The 18,993-nt window shown below is 53.4% G+C and overlaps 2 protein-coding genes across 6 annotated transcripts in view; one reads left to right on the top strand and one right to left on the bottom strand.

Annotated features, from left to right (window-relative positions):
- Positions 1 to 12,781, bottom strand: part of LOC137207206 (mitochondrial import inner membrane translocase subunit TIM16) — a 67,703-nt gene extending 54,922 nt beyond the window's left edge. For all 5 annotated transcript variants that reach the window (XR_010934985.1, XM_067706789.1, XM_067706788.1 and 2 more), the window contains exons 1-6: positions 12,629 to 12,781; positions 10,160 to 10,256; positions 9,274 to 9,348; positions 4,937 to 5,007; positions 4,378 to 4,561; positions 1,823 to 1,899 (exon numbers count right to left, since the gene is read on the bottom strand). Coding sequence is in view for 4 of the 5 variants with exons in the window: in XM_067706789.1 (XP_067562890.1) it covers positions 1,823 to 1,899; positions 4,378 to 4,561; positions 4,937 to 5,007; positions 9,274 to 9,348; positions 10,160 to 10,256; positions 12,629 to 12,688 (564 nt within the window). In the remaining variant the exon portion in view is untranslated. The remainder of the gene's footprint in view (positions 1 to 1,822; positions 1,900 to 4,377; positions 4,562 to 4,936; positions 5,008 to 9,273; positions 9,349 to 10,159; positions 10,257 to 12,628) is intronic.
- Positions 12,782 to 15,079: 2,298 nt separating this feature from the next.
- Positions 15,080 to 15,809, top strand: LOC137206373 (small ribosomal subunit protein eS19-like). Its single transcript, XM_067705126.1, has 2 exons — positions 15,080 to 15,206; positions 15,392 to 15,809. Exons 1-2 carry the CDS (start codon positions 15,108 to 15,110, stop codon positions 15,755 to 15,757), a joined length of 465 nt encoding a protein of 154 aa, XP_067561227.1. The 5' UTR covers positions 15,080 to 15,107; the 3' UTR covers positions 15,758 to 15,809.
- Positions 15,810 to 18,993: the final 3,184 nt, after the last annotated feature.

Genomic DNA, 18,993 nt, shown 5'->3' with positions numbered 1-18,993 from the left:
CACACACACACACACACACACACACGCTGTGGAGGCAGCACAGAGGGGGTTTCTCAGTGGAGGGGGAGGTCACAGCCCAAACACAGGACTCTGTCTAGGCTGGTCCCTCTGCCTGGGACACCTGTCCCCTCCTCAGTAAGGGCAGCCCCGACCTCACTGTCCCTGGGAAGCTGTGTCACCATCCTTTTGCCCGAGCAAGGGAACCATGTGACCGCCTTGCCCTCGAGCACGGCTCCTTAGGGATCTAAGGGGACAGTAGCCCCGTCTGATTTACCTCTCGACCCCCAGAGCTCAGGCCAATGTCTGGAGCCTAATGTTTAATAAACCAAACAGGGGGGAAAAGTGGATGAAGACCAGGAAATGGGGCTTCCAAGAAGGCAGAGAGAAGAGAAAGTGGGAAATAGGATCCTCCCGTGTATGCAGGCCCCACATTTTCTCTTCAGAGGCATCCTCAACCCCACCCCAGCCAGCTCTGGTCCCCACCCCCCCAGCCACGCTTCCTGGAAGAGCCCTTGCAGGCTCCTTCCTCGCCTCCCACCTTCTTTCACGTGTAGCTTCAGGCAGCAGACACCCTGCAAGCTCCTGAAGGTCTCACGACCCAAATCCACAGGTATGTGTCAGCCACGTCTTCTCAGACCCTTCCCGTGTTCCCTGGATGCCCTCTAGCCTAGTTCTCAGGGCTTCCTTCCTCCCACCAGGTGCTCCCCCGTCTCCTCGCAGGTTCTGGTCCTTCCTCAGGCTCCCTCTGCCTCTGCTCTCAACCCTTCTCTCCCACTCAGGGCACTCTCATCCCTCTGCAGGTGCCACATAAACACAGACGCCACCCAGGCCTCCACCTTCCGCTCAGACCACTGCCCAGAGCCAAGTGCACGGACTCAACTGACACCTCCGCCCAGACCTCCCCGGCACCTCCAACCTGCGGAGTGCCCAGTCTTGGTGGCAGGCCTCCTCCAGCCTGTAGCCCAGGAGCCGGCCTCGGGCCCCCCCACCCCTCACACACAGCCCACCACCAACCCTACAGCTCTCTCCTCCCCAGCTCCCTCGTCCCCGCCTGCAATTCTCTGTCCACACTGCAGGAGGGGAGGCTCAAAATGCAGATCTGCTCGCCTCACACCTCAGCCACCCACCTCTGGTTTTAAAAACACTCCAGTGCTTTCCTGTTGCTTCTGTAGTAACAAGCACGACCCTGTGTACGCAGCTCTGCTCTCTGCCCCCAGCACGCTCCCCCTGCCCCGCACCATGAACCCTTCCCTCACAGCCCTTGCCAGAGGCCAAGCCTCCCCTGGCCTCTCCAACCACTCAAAGCACCTCATGTCCCTCTTTCACAGCCTGGATCACAATTATCCTTTTATCTGTACGATCCCTGGACCCACATCGGCCACCCCCACTAGCACAGGACTCAGTGGGCACAGGACCTGGCATCACTGAGGACCCTGAGGCCTTCTGACTGGCCGGAGGGCCAGCACAGTGCCCAGCTGTGGACGCTGCCTAACACGACCCTCACGGAGAGGCAGGCAGTTTGGACAAAGCAGCCAGGCAGCCAGGTGAGGCTGGCTGAGAGTGGTGTTGGGAGCCCCAGAGGTCCAGTGTGGGTCTTTCTTTAGTGGGGTGGGGGCTTCAAGAGACAGGTATGAGCCAGAGGCATGAGGACAAGGAAGGTGAACATCTATCCTGGCCTCAGTTTGCTGCTGCCCCACAAGTACTGCCGAGTCTGACAGGTACAGCCCAGGACACGGGCTCTGCGACACAACAGCCCTGGCAGAGCTGCGCATGCCTCAGGCCCCCCACAGGCACTTACTCAAGTCTCACCGCCCACCCTTACCTTACATGTTGTGCCCACCAGGGCTCCGTCCCGGCTCCAGGTGGCACCCTGCACCAGGTCCCCGTGGGCCGCCAGCTCTGCAGAGAAGCGGCCAAGGTCAAGAGGGGTCCAGGGTCCCCCCAACCCTGTCCCATGCAATGAGGGCATCAGGGAAGCGGGCGCAGGCAGGCCTGGCTTGGGGGTAATTCCGGGAAAGGGGCAGCAGCAGCGAGGGTGCTTCAGGCAGAGGAGCAAGGGCAGCAGCTCCTCCCAGATTGGGGGGGGGATGCTTTTGTTGGGGGGGTGCTTCCTTCAGCCCTGCCCTCCTCAGGCCACGCTCCCACTCCCTTCCCAGGCTCCCTGCTCCTGGGCCACCCCACTCTGCTCAATCACCAACATCCCCCCAACCCCCACAGACCACGGACATGTCACACACACACCCGCCCTGGGCCCCTACTCGGGCCATCCCCATTCCCTCCCCCCACAGCGTGACAGTTTTAAAATGTGTCCACAAATTCTTTGACACTCCTCCTGTTATAGACCGAATTGTGTCCCCCACAAAAAGATGCTGAAGTCCTAATCCTCAGCACCTATGAAGGTGACTTTATTTGGAAATAGGGTCTTTGCAGATGATCCACTGGGGAGACCTGAGATGATGATCAAGTTCAGCTGATATTGCTAGAATGGACCCTAATCCAGTATGAACGGTGTCCTTGTGAAAAGGGAAATCAGAGAGAAGATGCATACACAGAGAGAAGATGATGTGAACAGAGGGAAGACGGCCATCGACATGCCCCAAGAAACACCTGAAGCCACAGAAGCTGAGAAGGGGACCTGAACAGATTCTCCCTCACAGCTCAAAAGGAACCAACCCTGCCAACACTTTAATTTTGGACTTCTGGTCCCCAGAATTGTGAGACAATAAATTTGCTTGTGGTACTCCGTTACGACAGCCCTAGGAAACTAACATCTCCTTTCAAAATGTGGGGCCTGATTCCCTTCTTCTTGAGTGTGAGCAGGACTCAGAGACTCACTTCTAACGAAGAGCATGTGCCTTCCAAAGCTGGGGCGTAAATGGCACTGTGGCCTCCTCCTTGATGCCTCTCTTGGACTGTCCACCAGGGGAAGCAGCTACCATGTACTGAGGGCACTCAAGCAGCCCACAGAGAGGCCCATGGGGGAGAACCGAGGCCTCCTTCCCACAGCCAGCACTGTGTGAGTGAACCACTTGGGAAGCGGATCCCTCCACCCCAGTCCAGCCTTCAGATTGACGGCAGCCCCAGCTGACAGCTCAACTCCAACCTCATGAGGAGCCCTGAGCCAGAGCCACCCAGCTAAGCTGCTCCCAAATCCCTGACATTCAGAAACTATGAGATGATAAACGTTACCAGCTGTTATAAGCCTCCAGGTTTCGGGGTAATTCTATTTGCAGCAATAGGAAACTACTATGACAAGGTCTACTCCCCCGAGGTTAATCCCAGCCCTGTCACCTGCTTGCACTGTGGCCTTGGTCAAGTTATTTAACCTCACCTCACCTGTAGCAGGGAACGGCAACACCCCCCCACGTGAAGCCCTCAGCACAGCGCTGGGCACACGAGAAGGGCTTGAGAGATGCTAGTTACAGCTGGGGTGACTCTGATGACACACTGCCAGGTGGCCTGCACCAGGTTAGGGTGGTCTCCTCCACTGCACCAGCAGCACTTTGGGGGCAAGTGGCACAAGACGGCTCCTCAGTCAGGAGGGAGTCCCTCAGACACCCCGTTACACTGTCGGCCCTTGGTGCTAGCCCCAGAAGTGGGGGTATCACCATGGTGAGCCTGGCTTGGGGGTAATTCCGGGAAAGGGGCAGCAGCAGCGAGGGTGCTGCTCATAAGGTCATGAGGGTGGAGTCCCATGAAAGGTATTAGGCCTCTTATAAAAGAGGCCCCAGAGAGCTCCCTCACCCCTGCTGCCGCGTGAGGACACAGCCAGAGGACGGCCATCTGTGAATCAGGAAGCAGGTCCTCACCAGACACTGAATCTGCTGGTGCCTTGATCTTAGACTTCCAGCCTCCAGGACTGTGAGAAATAAATGCCTGTTGTTTATAACCCACCCAGTCTGTGGGATTTTGTTATAGCAGCCCAAATGGACCAGGACAATATACACTGGGAAAGTAAGAGAAGCAGCACCAGGGGGAAGGGGATGTAGAAACAGCAAAATTCTCATCCCCTAGAGGAGAAATCAGTAGTTTGTTTTCAAAACTGAAATGTCACACAATTCAAGAAATAACAGTATAAGTAAGTTACTTAGACATATGGAGGAAAAAGCAGAAAAAACAGCTAAGTGAGATGAAAACACATGTCTATGGGATTTAGGGAGGGATGGGGTGTTTGTAACAAGCCTTGTAAAATTATATGTAATATATACACACACATATACAAACATACACATACACACACCCGTATATATATGTATATATGTCACATACATGTGAAACTTTGTTACGTGTCTTAAAAGTCATGTTACCAAAATCATAAAGGAACAAAGTGCTGCCAGACGGGGCTGCCCAGGGAGGGACAGTGAGTGTGGCCCATACCTGTGAGGGGCTGCTGCTTGGCGGCATCCCAGACCTTCACGGTCTTGCCCGCCGCGCTCACCAGGACGCCATCTGCGGTGGGGTGGAACTGCAGCACCTCCACCTGGACGTCCTCAGGGCCCAGCACCAGCCCAGGCTCTGAGGGCAGTGCCCTGCCAGGGGCAGGCAGTCGCCAGAGCTTCATCTGCAGGAAAGAGCGAGTCCGTGAGCCCAGGACTGGGAGGGGCCTCGCTGCCTCCAGCCAGCCTTGCCCCGGCTGCCCCCTACCCCAGGGGAAGGGAGGAGACGGGCTCAGGGTCACAAGGTGTGGTTAGGGGCCGAGGGGAAGATGTGGGAGTGGGGAGAGCCAAGCGCACTGCTCCCCCAGCACCACAGGCCTGCTGTCCTCAGGCAGCCGAGCAGCAGAACGCAGGTCATGGCCACAGCTCAGGGTAAGCGCACGGGAGCACATGGGAGCTGGCGTGGGTTGAGGAACTTAGCAGGAGGGGCTGGACTGCAAACCAGCAGGGCCCTGGTGGCTCATAAGGCCTGGAATAGCTCTTCCAGCCGCTCCACTCACCGTCCTGTCGGCTGAGGCCGTGGCCAGGAGGAAGTCATCAAAGGGAGAGAAGTCCAAGTCCGTGACCAGGTCTGAGGGAGAGAAACAGCTGACACGGGCCAGACATGGGCCAGATGTGGGCCCGCCGGAATGTCCTGTTCCAGCCCACCGTGCCCTCTCCCAAGGCCGGGACCACGGCCCAGGGCCTCTGAGCTGACCTCTCTGCCTACATGGCAGCAGGCTGAAAGTCCTCGAGGGGAGGGCACCTCTAGAGACCACAGGCCTATGCTACAGGCCCCCACCTGCAACACACATCCCCAAGAGTCCTGCATCCCAGGGTGGTCAAGGGCCCATCACTGGGAGGTTGGCAGGATGATGGGCAGGAAGCTCCTTGGATCACCAGGTACCTGCATTCGCCCAAAATCCAGAACCCAGCTCAGGTGAATGGATACAAGCGCCGGCCCCCACAGGATTCACATATAGGACAGACTGGAGGCCATCCAGCCCTAACAGACGCTTATCACATCCACAGGGAGACACACACTTCTCTGCAAATGCAGCAAGAGGTGGGCTGTGAACTCAGGGGGTCCCCAAGGTCAGGGGTCAGAGGAGGCTTCCTGCAGGGGGCACAGTGGGCCCTGGAGAATATGGAGGATGGCACAGGTTAGGACATCGGGTAGGCAGGGGGCTGGAGTGACATGCCTGACCTAGGAGTTCTCTGCCCCTTGACAAGTCAGGGCTGGCCCACCTACAGGAGTGAACCTGACCCAAGCCCAGGCAGCCAGCTTCTCTCTGCAGGGAGTTAAACCAGGAATGGGAAGCCTATCGACAGGGTGCCTTAGGGACTGGCCTGGGTGGAGAGCAGCCAGCTGGGAGGGAGCTGTCAGCTCTCAAGCCAGGACCCTCCTAAGGCCTGTGCGTCCAGCTGCTCCTTCAGTTCTGGAAGCTCCCCAAGAGTCTCCCAAATCCCTTTCTGGCTTAAGCAAGCTGGAGTTAGTCTCAGTTCTTTGCAACCAAAGAACCTAAACTGCTCATCTCCGGGGGGTCGGGAGGGGAGGTGGGGCACAGAGTGAGGTGGGGCTCTGGAGTGAGCCAGAGCCCAGAGGGGAAGTGAGACTGGGGGTTTCAGGGGGACAGAGACAAGGCCAGGGCTCAGGTGTGGGGGCAGTGGAGATGTGAGCAGGACGGCCAGGCCCAAGTCACCAGAGCAAGGAGCACAGTGACCATCCCTACTGCCAGCCTCCCCAGGGGGGCCGAGCAGGTACACTTTCCTCCCAGGCCAGAGACTGACCCTGGGCATCCTGCCAGAGGAGACAAGGAAGAAAAGGGGTGGGGACTTCCCTGGTGGCGCAGTGGCTAAGAATTCACCTGCCAGTGCAGGGGACACAGGTTCAATTCCTGGTCTGGGAAGATCCCACATGCCGTGGAGCAACTAAGCCCATGCGGCACAACTACTGAAGCCTGCGTGCCTGGAGCCCGTGCTCCGCAACAAGAGAAGCCCCCACTCACAACTAGAGAAAAGCCTGCGTGCAGCAATGAAGACCCAATGCAGCCAAAAAAAATAAATAAAATTTTAAAAACTTAAAAAAAAAAAAAAAAAAAAGGAAGAGAAGGGGCAGACGGGAAGAGGCACACCTTGGGACAGCCCTAACCCGGACTCCTGGCCACGGAAGCCCTACCACCCCACCCTGCGGGCTCCTCACGGAACAGGGCAGGGCCCAGGCTGGGTGCAGACGCTGGCACCCCCAAGGGAATGAGCAGTGGTGATGTGGCCCATCTGAGTGCTCAGTTGTGCCTGCAGGCTTGTGGCCTTCGTGTGTGTTTATCTCACCAAATCCTCACAACAACCCATCAGGATGGCACTGTGGTGTCATCCCCAACTGCAGGAAGAGGACACGAGGACAGAGAGGTTAAGTAACCTGCCCATAGCTGCACAGCTAAGAAGGGGCAAGGCTGAGGGTCAGGCAGGCAGTCCAGCTTCAGAACCTCCATCTTCACCACAACACACGGTGTTTCCCAACTCAGAGCAGGCCCCCAGCCACCACCCCACAGCCCAGGCATGCAGCAACACTCTCTAGATGCTTCCCAGCCTTCTGCTCCCCTGGACCAAAGGGCCACTTGGCCCTGAGCCAAAAGGCAGAAGGTGCCCCTGAAGGCAGGGTGCCCTAAAGTCAGGGCAGCAGCCAGAACCCAGGCCACCACAGTTCCCCCCACCCCACCAGCACCTAAGAGGGCAGACCGGTGCCTGGTGCCCAGACAGCAGGTTCTGAGGAGCTGGAGCTCAGCTACCCTCAGAGCAGCTTTCTGGCAAGGCTGCTCCTGCAGGGAGAGGCTCTGGATAGCTGGAGCCACAGTGAGGCTACGATCTGCCAACACAAGCCTGGTTCCCCAGTAACAGGGGGCCCACCACCTTGCAGACAACACCAACTTGAGGCCACTTCCCCATGAGGAAAAAGCATCAAGAAGCAAACAGCATGGTGCCTAAAAACACCTGGGTTCCGATTCTGGCTCTGCCAGCAGCAATGCCAACACTGCTAAAGTTTTGAGCCTCAGTTTTCTTAGCTGAAAAACTGGTTATTTAAAAACCTACTTCGGGGAAAAAAAAAAAAACCTACTTCGGGGGGCTTCCCTGGCGGCGCAGTGGTTAAGAGTCCGCCTGCCAATGCAGGGGACACAGGTTCGAGCCCTGGTCTGGGAAGATCTCACATGCCGCAGAGCAACTAAGCCCCTGCACCACAACTAATGAGCCTGAGCTCTAGAGCCTGTGAGCCACAACCACTGAGCCTGCATGCCACAACTCCTGAAGCCCGCGCGCCTAGAGCCTGTGCTCTGCAACAAGAGAAGCCACCACAATGAGAAGCCCGCACACCACAACAAAGAGTAGCTCCCACTCACCACAACTAGAGAAAGCCCATGCGCAGCAACGAAGACCCAACGCAGCCAAAAAAAAAATGAGGGATGAGAATGGATGAGAAAGCAGACTTCATCTACGTGCTACAACATTAGATGGATCGCAAAAACATCATTCCAAACATAACAGACCAGATTCGAAAGACTATGTATAGTGTGAATCCATTTATGTGAAACGTCCAGAAAAGGCCAGTCTGTAGAGCAGAAACCAGCAAACGTTTTCTGTGAAGGTTGGGATAGGAAACATTTTAGGCTTCGAGGGACATACAGTCTGTCTCCTTAACTCTGCAGTTGTTGGAAAAAGCAGCCACAGACGGTAAGTCAATGAAGAGGCGTGGCTGTGTTCCAATAAAACTATTTACAAAGACAGGCAGCAGGCCAGATCTGGCCACACAGTAGCTTGCAGCCCCTGCAGCAGAGGCAGAAAGATCAACGGATGCCTGAGGCTGCAGCGCCCAAGGCAGAAACGCATTAACTGCCAAGGGGCACAAGGGGTCTTTCTGGAATAATGCAAAAGTTCTAAAACTGGATGGTGGGATATGCAACCCTGTAACTTTAATAAAAGTCATCGAATCCTTCACTTAAAACAAGTAATATTTATAGTATGTAAATGATACCTCGATAAAGTTGTTTCAAATTTTAAAAAAGGATTAGGTGAGAAAACGCAGATACAAGCTTAGCACCCGGGGAGCTCTCCATCAGTCTTCACTACTGTCATTTTATTAACCACCACCATCTTCATCAGGACTGCTACACTGAGCTGCACACCCAGACCAGGGACGAAGGATCAGCCCCCTTCCCTCACCCAAGGCTGCCCAACAGGCAGCCAGGAGCGCAGTCCAGAGGGTCTGGGCCCATGGCCATTGCAGCTGGACAGGGAAATGGGAGGCAGCTGGGCCAGCGCGGCTGTAGCCCAAGGAGAGCAAACTGTTCCCTCAAAGCAGGCAGGCTGCCAGATGGACTGCTGGGCGCCCCCAGAAGCAGCTGTAGTGGTGGACAAAAGCTCTCTTTGTGAGGGCCCATCTCCGGCCCTGCAGCCCAACCAGCCCCCTCCTTGGAGCGCCCTGCGCAGCCTGGCTGGAGAGGATGCCTGGTGGTGAGAGGTGATCTGCTGGGCTCCAGGTGAACACACAGAGCTAAGAACCACATAGGGTTGAGTCTTCTGCAGTGATGGGGAGCATCAGCCTGGAGCCTGGCACTGGCCGGTGCATATCCCCCTCCTTCCAGCCTGACCACCTGGAGCACCCAGCTTCCCTCCTCTCTGCCCAGGGCAGAATTCTCAACCAGGAACCAGCCTTCCAATCCGGACCCCATCTGTCAGAAGGCACAGTGAGGAGAACAGGAGGGATCCAGCCAGCCACAGGGCTGTGGGACCAGGTGAGTATGAATCCTTGGCCCCAGGTCGGGAAGGGCAAGTTCCAGGCTTCCTGGGTCCAGTCTCCACTCACCTGAATGGCAGCCCAGGTGGGTCACATGTCTCTTGTCCTCTCCCTGGCCTTCCAGAGGCACGATGCCCAGCACGCCTGTCAAACAAACACGGGGACTCTGACTTCAGGCCTAATAGGGATCTGTTACCCAGGACTCCCAGAGCACACAAGACCCAAATGCTCAGCCTTGGACCTTCCCAGAGCCTCCACCAACTGTAAGGCCACACCGTTTGGGACAGAGTGATTGGCAGAGGTTTCGGTTCCTGCCCCACACAAGAGCCTTCCGTGACCTCGACTGTGCAAAGACACTAGGGTAAAAGGTTGTCTCTTTAAGGCACTGTGGGTCATAAGCAGTCAGCTTGGGGCTACCAGTTGCCACCTTCCCAGCTTTACCTGAGAAAGAAGCCCTCACCCAAGGGCAGCAGAGCTGAGGAACAGGGAGAGAGATCAGGATACAGTGAGATACAGCTCTGCCTGAAGGCTCTGGAATTCTTAGTTCTATAAACCAAAAAGGTATCCATTTCTTGCTTAAGTCAATTTGAGGTCTGAGTTATCACTGACAACCAAAAGAGTTTCAACCAACACAGGGAGCTTTGCATTTGTATTGACCCCAGCTGCTCCCAGAAGAGGAGTGGATTGCATATGAGGATAGCTGGAAACAAAGGCGACAGCCCCCTCCCCACCCTCCAGGCCAAGCTCTTGAAGACCAAGCCAACATGTTTATACAAAGTGTGCTGGCAATGCCCAAAGCAAAGGCAATCTGCCAACTGCACATTGACCAGTTTGCAGGGGTCTAAGGCCTTCATGGTGCTGACCTCTGAGTCCTGAGAGGCCCCTCCAAGCCTCTGGCCCCACCCTACCTAGGGTGACAATGTCTGAATTCCCACAACCATGTTCACCTCCCTACCTGGACGGTCAGAGTTGAATGCAATTAAGCTGCAGCTGGCTTTGATATGGTTCCCACATGAGGGGACAGTTCCTGCTCGAATGTCACTGATCCAGGTCTGAAAATAAAGAACAAAAAACGTGTTGGCCAGGGCTCTGCCTAAAGCAAGGGGTAGGGCATACGGCATAATCCAGGGAACTCTACCTTAAAGCTGCACCATTAGAGATGCATTCCTTAGGATCAAACCCTGTCCCCACTCACACAGTCCCTTAGAAAATGCAAAATGTCCTTGAAATGATAACCTGTCATTAAGGGGTTGATTTTCCTTATTAAATAAGTTCTCTAATAAGGGGGAGGAAGCTGTCAGAAGGAAGCTTAGGCTGAACAAAGTCAAGAGGCTAACTGGGCAGTGTGTGTGTTGGTCGGGGGTGGAGGGGTTTGATTCTGTTCAAAGGGAGAGAAGCAGAGAAAGGAGAAGTAAGCACCTAAGGTAGAAGACAGACTTGACTTCCTCAGCTGCATTGCTGAAGGCCTCCACCAAGTACAGGGTCTCTTCCAAGCCCCAGGAGAAAACATTCAAGCTAAGAGAGGGGAAAATAAAGGCCTTTCCACGAAGTCCCATAGTCAGGTGAACGATGCACCCCCATAAAAAGGCAATAAGGTTAACACCCACATACGTAGAGGAGTAGAGGAACACTTTTTCTAAAACGGAGGTCGGCGGGGTCCCAATGTTTCCTGTTGGTTTCAGCACCTCGCAGCATCCCTGCCGCCTGACGATCGAGCACCCACATTTCCCAGCCCACCCACTCACAGTGTCCTGGAAACCACCCCCACCATCCAAGTTTCTAGTTCAATGTTCATCTGCCACGGGTAGAACATTACCATCTTGCATTATTCTCCCCTCCTGATTCATGTTTACTGTACAAATATAGTGACAGGAAATATCTTTGAAGAGAACCCATCACCTGCTCTCCCATCTCCCTAACATATAAACTGTTTTAAGCTCTCCCTGTAATCCCTAATTCCATGCCTGTCTGTTTACCTTGTTGGACTGAGATCCACCCAGAAACAAGCCCCAGAGCTCCTCAAGTACACTCCAGACCCCTCCAAGCATTACTGCACTCAGAGCAACGGTCTTAATGCAAATGTGAGAACCTCTCCACCACCAGTCCCCCACACCCGCTTCAACCTTTCGATGGCTCCCCACTGCACTCAGAGTAAAACCCAACTTCTTCCTGTGGCCCTCGGGCTCTGCAGGCCCACTATGGACTCATCTGACACCATCCTTCCCTGTCACTGCCCTCCATCCACCCGGGCCCACTTTCCTTCTTCCACCAGGCTCTTTCTCACCCCATTCTTCCTATGGCTGGCTGCTTCTCACCCTTCCTGACTTAGCTTAAATGTCACCTCCTCCCAGCAGCCTTCCCAGACTATCCTACTGAGGTTAACCCCACCTCTAGGTCCATCTCCATCTTCATCTTCATCCCAGCCCCTCATGTGTGTTCTTCAGTGCACTTATTAAAACCTGCATTGCCCTTGCATGCCTGTCTGCTTTCTGGCTGTCTCCCTCAAGAGACTAAGCATCAGAGAGGAAGGAAAATGCTGTCGTGTTCACTGCTGTGGTTCCAGCAGCTGGACACAGCACATGGGACGTGCCCAGGAAATATGATCCAGAGGATAAAAACCGGGTTTTTGCTCCAGGCTGCCCTCATGTGAGATGGTCCCTGATGGGGTCACCAGAGGTCAGTTCCTAGGCTTCATTATTGGAAGACACTCACAGGCCTCACAAATAATGTTTCGCTGCAGACCAAGGATGGCATCATCTCTGAAGCACACCCCTCATCAGGCCTGCTGCGCTTCCAGGGGACCGAGGTGCCCTCCCACCACCTGGTTCAGCTCTTCCTCTGGGCTCCACCTGCTCGGGCTTCCCAGGCCCCACCCAGCCTTTGGCAGCATCACCCCGAATAGGGGAAGAGCTCACGCCAGCCGCGAGAGGAAGCGCCAGCGGAAACCCGAGGGAGGAGCGCGCTTCTGGCCGAGGAGCTCCCCCTCTCCAGCTGACACACCCAGACTCGCCAAGACCAGGGCAGAGAGGGGCATGTCTCTCACACCCCAGCCCCGGGCAGGGGCGATCGGGGCGGCAGGGAGGAGGAGCCGCCCGGCTCGGGGCGAGGCCGACCGGAAGCCGGGAAGGCAGGCAGCCTCGCAGGCTTCAGGCCTTGGCCCCACTGGGCTGGCTGCGCCGCCTCGGTGGTCCCGGTGCGAGGCGGCCGGGCCAGCGGACCGCAGGGCTCATGGCGAGGCCAGAGAGTGTCCCGGGAGCGCCAGGCTCCGACCACCGCGCGGCGACGGGCGGCCCGGACGACGGCCCCGGGCCTGAAGGGGGGGCGCCTGGGCAGGCGGGCTCGGGGCGGGGGGAGGGTCCCCGCGCTGGGCCAGAGGAGGGGGAGGGGTGGCCGCTGGGCAAGGGGCGATGGCAGCCGGGCTCACCTCGCGGCGGGGCGGCCGAGCTTCCGTATGCCGGAACTTGGACACCTTGAAGCGGTTCATGGCGGCGGGGACCGCGGCGGGCGCAGCTTCGAAGACCCGAGCGTCGGCTCTCAGGTGCACCGCGAGCAGCCGCGACTCCCGCCTCCTCCCGCCCCACCCACGGCCCGCCGCTCGCGGCCACGCCCCTACGCGTCTCAAGCCAATCGCAGCCCGCTCCGGTCCACCGAGCCACTCCCCCAGCCCCTCTCCCTCCGCGCGCACGCCGAGGGCCCCGCCCCCAGGCCAATCGCCGCTCGGCCTCCCCTGGAGGCCACGCCCCGATGCCGAAGGCCTGGCCGCGCGGGTCCGGAGGTTACGTGCGGCGCGTTGTCCGCCCGCTGTCCCGCTGGGCGTGCGGGACGAGGGGCAACAGCTGTGATTTTGTGGCCAGGGATTTACCTCGGGAGGCTTTCCAGTGTGCGGGGCACGTCCTTCCCCGGGAGGAGAGAAAGCAGAAGTGAACTAGCTCCACTTAGGAGACTGGGAACACTCTCAGGGAGAGAAAGGCCGCTGGCACGGGTCACACAGATAGTGGCAGCGGAGGGGAGCCCAGGTCTGATGCAAATCCCTGTCCGTGGGACCTACTCTATAGGCTCCGCATCCCACCCACCCTGCTTAGGTCATGTGGGCTCGGTAGGAGCGGGGATGGAGACTTCAGCGTCCCCTTATAAGGGCGAGTCAGGCCTTGGGCGTGGTGGGGCAAAACTCCCCGAAGGAAATCAATCAATTACAGATAAGCTGAAAGGGCAGGAGATAAGGGCCATGGAGAATCTCTTAAACAGCAAATTTGCCCAACCGGCGCTGCTTGGTTAGTCCCTGGACAAACCAGGGGCGATGCATTCCACAAGCCTTTCTCTTCGCTTTGAAAATTGACTCCGTGATTCCAGAATATGCTTTCTGCTTGAGAACAGACATAACACCTGCTCAGGCGTGTCTGGAAAGGGGACTTTGATCTGAGGAATGCGAATGATTGGTCGCAACGTCCCGCTGCTGTGAAAATTCGCCTTCCGCAGCCTGCTGCAGACAACAGCCTCAACTTAGGCAGGCTGTCCAGCGGGTAACTCTGAAAGCTTAGTCTGGCAATGGGCACGAATGGACTCCAAAATGCAAGTTCTTTTTTTCAGTTCTCACAGGTAAAATGTGACCACTCAGGGGCCCTTACTGAGTTAAGAGCGACTTTGATCTCCATAAACTAAAGATAGACTGGCAGTAGGGTTGACTGAGGCCTGGGATTTGGAATTCCAAGCAGTCTGGCAGCCACTGGAGTTCAGCTTTCCCATGGCACATACTCTTCAGACTCTGGAATTCCAGCAGCTTTGGAAAAGGCACCATCAGTACAGTCTTGAGTTCGTGTGGTGTTCAGTTACTGCAGGTGTCGCTTATGCTTTTCTTTTTTTTAATTGTGGCAAAAAAACATATAAAATCTAACATTTTTACCTGTACAGTTCAGGAGTGTTAAAGACATTCACAGTGTTGTGCAACAGATATCCAGAACTTTTTCAAGCAAAGCTGGAACTATAGCCATTAAGCAACAGCTCCCCATTTCCCCTTCTCCCCAACCCATAGTAATCATCATTCTGCTTCCTGTTTCTATGAATTTGACTACTTTAGATACCAAGTATAAGTGGAATCATGCACCATTTGTCTTTTTGTGACTGGCTTATTTCATTGTAATGTCCTCAAGGCTCATCCCTGCTGTAGCATGTGGCAGAATTTCCATCCTTCTTAATACTGGATAATATTCTGTTGCATGTATTTACCACATTTTGTTTATTCATTTGTCCATCAACGGTTACTTGGGTTCACCCACCTCTTGGCTATTGTGAGTAATGCTTCTAAGAACATGGCTGTGCAAATATCTCTTCTGGACTCTGCTTTCAATACTTTTGGATATATACCCAGAAGTGGGATTGTTGGAGCATATGGTAGTTCTATTTTAAATTTTCTGAGGGACCTCCATACCAGATATTGTTTTTAGAATTACGGTTACTAGAAGTTAGGGTTTTTAAAAAATATTTATTTATTTGGGTTGCAATGGGTCTTAGTTGCAGCATGAGGAATCTTTAGTTGCAGTGTGTGGACTTCTTACTTGCAGCATTTGTGCGGGATCTAATTCCCTGACCAAGGATCGAACCCAGGCCCCCTCCATTGGGAGCACAGAGTCTTACCCACTGGACCACCAGGGAAGTCCTACTAAAAGTTTATTACCATCCTTTACTTACTGTTGGTTGTTTGGTTAATTCTACAGTATGCAGTAACCCCTATTTGCATCAACTGTATTTGACTTATAACTTTCCAGTAAGGGGACATTCAGACATTATGTATTGTGGTTCAAATATAAATCAACTGTAGACCTAAAACTATACAATTCTTAGAAGAAAACATGGGGCAAAAGCTTCACAACAACCTTTCCCCTGGCTGGCAGCTTGGAGGCTGCACGATGCCTGGAGTTACTGTAAAAGACGTGAACCAGCAGGAGTTCGTCAGAGCTCTGGCAGCCTTCCTCAAAAAGCCCGGGAAGGGCTTCCCTGGTGGCGCAGTGGTTGAGAGTCCGCCTGCCGATGCAGGGGACACGGGTTCGTGCCCCGGTCCGGGAAGATCTCACATGCCGCGGAGCGGCTGGGCCCGTGAGCCATGGCCGCTGAGCCTGCGCGTCTGGAGCCTGTGCTCTGCAGCGGGAGAGGCCACAGCAGTGAGAGGCCCGCGTACTGCAAAAAAAAAAAGTCTGGGAAGCTGAAAGTCCCTGAATGGGTGGACACTGTCAAGCTGGCCAAGCATAGAGAGCTCTCTCCCTACGATGAGAACTGGTTCTACATACAAGATGCTTCCACAGCATGGCACCTGTACCTCCAGGGTGGCGCTGGGGTTGGTTCCATGACCAAGATCTATGAGGTGTGTCAGAGACATGGTGTCATGCCCAGCCACTTCAGCAGAGGCTCCAAGAGCGTGGCCCGTCGGGTCCTCCAAGCCCTGGACGGGCTAAAAATGGTGGAAAAGGACCAAGATGGGGGCTTCAAACTAACACCTCACGGACAGAGAGATCTGGATGGAATCTCTGGACAGGTGGCAGCTGCCAACAAGAAGCGTTAGAACAAACGATGATGGGTTAATAAATTGCCTCATTCGTAAGAAAAAAGAAAAAGCTTCACAACATTGGATTTGGCACTGAATTTTTGGATATGACACCAAAGGTACAGGCAAAAAAGAAAAAATAGACAAATTGGACTTCATAAGAATTTTTTTAATTTGTGCATCAAAAGACACTGTCAGGGGCTTCCCTGGTGGTGCAGTGGTTAAGAATCCGCCTGCCAATGCAAGGGACACGGGTTTGAGCCCTGGTCCGGGAAGATCCCACATGCCGCAGAGCAACTAAGCCCGTGCTCCACAACTACTGAGCCTGTGCTCTAGAGCCCGTGAGCCACAACTACTGAAGCCCGCACGCCTAGAGCCTGTCCTGTGCTCTACAACAAGAGAAGCCATCGCAATGAGAAGCCCGCGCACCGCAATGAAGAGTATCTTCTGCTCACCGCAACTAGAGAAAGCCCGCGCGCAGCAATGAAGACCCAACGCAGCCAAAAATAAATAAATAAATAAATAAATTTTATTTTTAAAAAAAGAGAGAGATACTGTCAGCAGAGTGAAAGGCAACCCACAGGGTGGGAGAAAATATCTGCAGATCATAGATCTGATAAGGGATTAATATCCAGAATATATAAAGAACTCCTAAAACTTAACGACAACAAAAAACCTACATAGGGACTTCCCTGGTGGTCCAGTGGTAAAGAATCTGCCTTCCAATTCAGGGGACAAGGGTTTGATCCCTGACTGGGGAACTAAGATCCCACATGCCACGGGGCAACTATGCCTGCGTGCCACAACTATTGAGCTCACGCGCCTCAACAAGAGAGCTCGCGTGTGGCAAACTACAGGGCCCACGTGCCCTGGAGCCATCCCACCACAACTAGAGGAGAAAACCCCGCATACCACAACTAGAGAGAAGCCTGAGCACAGCAGAGACCACGCGCCATAATCTCGACAAAGATCCCGTGTGCTGCAACTAACACCTGACACAGCCAAAAAAATAAGGAAAATAAATTAATATTTTTAAAAAGTTTTAAAGAAAAAATCTACCTAATTTTATTTATTTATTTTTTTCCGGTATGCGGGCCTCTCACTGCTGTGGCCTCTCTCGTTGCAGAGCACAGGCTCCAGATGCGCAGGCTCCAGATGCGCAGGCTCAGCGGCCATGGCTCACGGGCCCAGCCACTCCGCGGCATCTTCCCAGACCGGGGCACGAACCCACATCCCCCGCATCGGCAGGCGGACTCTCAACCACTGTGCCACCTGGGAAGCCCTAAACCTACCTAAAAATGAGCAAAGGACTTGATAGATATTGCTCCAAAGAAGATATACACATGGCCAATTAGCACATGAAAAGATGCTCAACATCACTACTCATCAGAGAAACGCAAATCAAGACTACAATAAGTTAACACTTCACACACAGTAGGATAGCTACTATCAAAAACAAAACAAAACGAAAAACAAAACCCAGAAAAACAGAAAGTAATAAGCCTTGAAGAGGATTTAGAGTAATTGGAACCCTTGTACGTGCTTGGTGGGAATGTAAAATGGTATAGACACTGTGGAAAACTTTATGACAGTTCCTTAAAAAATTAAAATAAAACTGCCACATGATCCAAGAATTTCACTTTTGGGTACATACCCAAAAGAATTGAAAACAGAGTCACAAAGAAATATTTGCACGCCTATGTTCATAGCAGCATTATTCACAATAACTAAAACATGGAAGAATCCAAATGTACATTGATGGATGAGTGGATAATCAAAATGTGGTATATACATTCATTGGAATATTGTTTAAAGTAATTAGCTGTTAAAAAGAAAGACAATTGGGGGGCTTCCCTGGTGGCACAGTGCTTAAGAATCCTCCTGCCAATGCAGGGGATACAGGTTTGAGCCCTGGTTCAGGAAGATCCCACATGCCTCAAAACAACTAAGCCCGTGCACCACAACTACTGAGCCTGCACTCTAGAGCCCGTAAGCCACAACTACTGAACCCAAGTGCCACAACTACTGAAGCCCTCGCACCTAAAGCCTGTGCTCTGCAACAAGAGAAGCCACCGCAATGAGAAGCCCATGCACCGCAACAAAGAGTAACCCCCACTCGCCGCAACTAGAGAAAGCCCGTGTGCAGCAATGAAGACCCAACGCAGCCAAAAATAAATAAATAAGATTTAAAAAAAAAAAGACAATCGGGAATTCTGTGGCAGTCCAGTGGCTGGGAATCTTCACTTTCCCTGCTGAGGGCCGGGGTTCAATCCCTGGTCGGGGAACTAAAATCCCACAAGCCTCATGGTGCAGCCAAAAAAAAAAAGGAAAGAAAATCTGCAAGATGCAGATTTCATTAGGCATAGATGAAACTTGAGAACAAAAAGATAAATACTGTACGATTCCATTTATGTGGTACTTATAGTACTCAAAATCATAGAGATGGAAAGTAGAATGGTGGTTGCCAGGGGCTGGGGGAGGAGGAAGTGGGGAGTTTAATGGGTATAGAGTTTCAGTCTTACAGGATGAAAAGAGTTTGGAGATGGATGGTGGTGATGGTTGCACAAAATTATACATATATTTAATACCACTGAACTGTGCTCTTAAAATAGTTAAGATGTTAAATTTTATTATGTGCATTTTCCCACAATAAAAAAAATATAAATCAACTATACACCTACTGCAAAAGTTCATTGTAAACCTCCCAGATTTGCTTGATGTCACTTCATTGTTATCCCTGAATTACTTGTGTTTTTTTTAATGTACCATTATGTCAGATGGGCCTAAATGGGCACAGTCAGAAAGCGAGAAAGCCTTTAACCCCCAGAGGTAACAAATGGATATGCCATGGGCTAAATCTGGTCTACAGATATGTTTTAGTGGTTCACATGGTGTTTTAAAAATTGGGAAGCTTCAAAAAAGTTTGGATTTCAGATCTCTTGAAAAACTGAAAGATCTGGCAACACTAGGTCCACATCCCTACGTGGCTAAAATGCGCTGGAGCTGACAGCAACTGCCACTTTTAAAAAATATTTATTTATTTATTTGGCTGCGTAGGGTCTTAGTTGAGGCACATGGGATCTTCATTGCCGCATGCAAGATCTCCATTTGGCATGTGGGATCTTTAGTTGATTACTTTTGGCTGCGCTGGATCTTCGTTGCTGCCCACGGGTTTTCTCTAGTTGCAGCAAGCTGGGGCTACTCTCGATTGGGGTGTGTGGGGTTCTCACTGTTGTGGCTTCTCTAGTTGCGGA

The sequence above is a fragment of the Pseudorca crassidens genome, chromosome 15 (genome assembly GCF_039906515.1).
Source record: "Pseudorca crassidens isolate mPseCra1 chromosome 15, mPseCra1.hap1, whole genome shotgun sequence".
In the NCBI taxonomy this organism is placed as follows: Eukaryota; Metazoa; Chordata; class Mammalia; order Artiodactyla; family Delphinidae; genus Pseudorca; species Pseudorca crassidens.
This window is presented reverse-complemented; position numbering and strand designations above follow the sequence as displayed.

Excerpts from the sequence above, each read along its gene's own strand:
- LOC137206373 (XM_067705126.1), top strand. The coding sequence starts at position 15,108 with ATGCCTGGAGTTACTGTAAAAGACGTGAACCAGCAGGAGTTCGTCAGA. Across the intron at positions 15,207-15,391 it reads AGGGCTTCCCTGGTGGCGCA|TCTGGGAAGCTGAAAGTCCC; the intron begins GTGGTTGAGAGT and ends AAAAAAAAAAAG.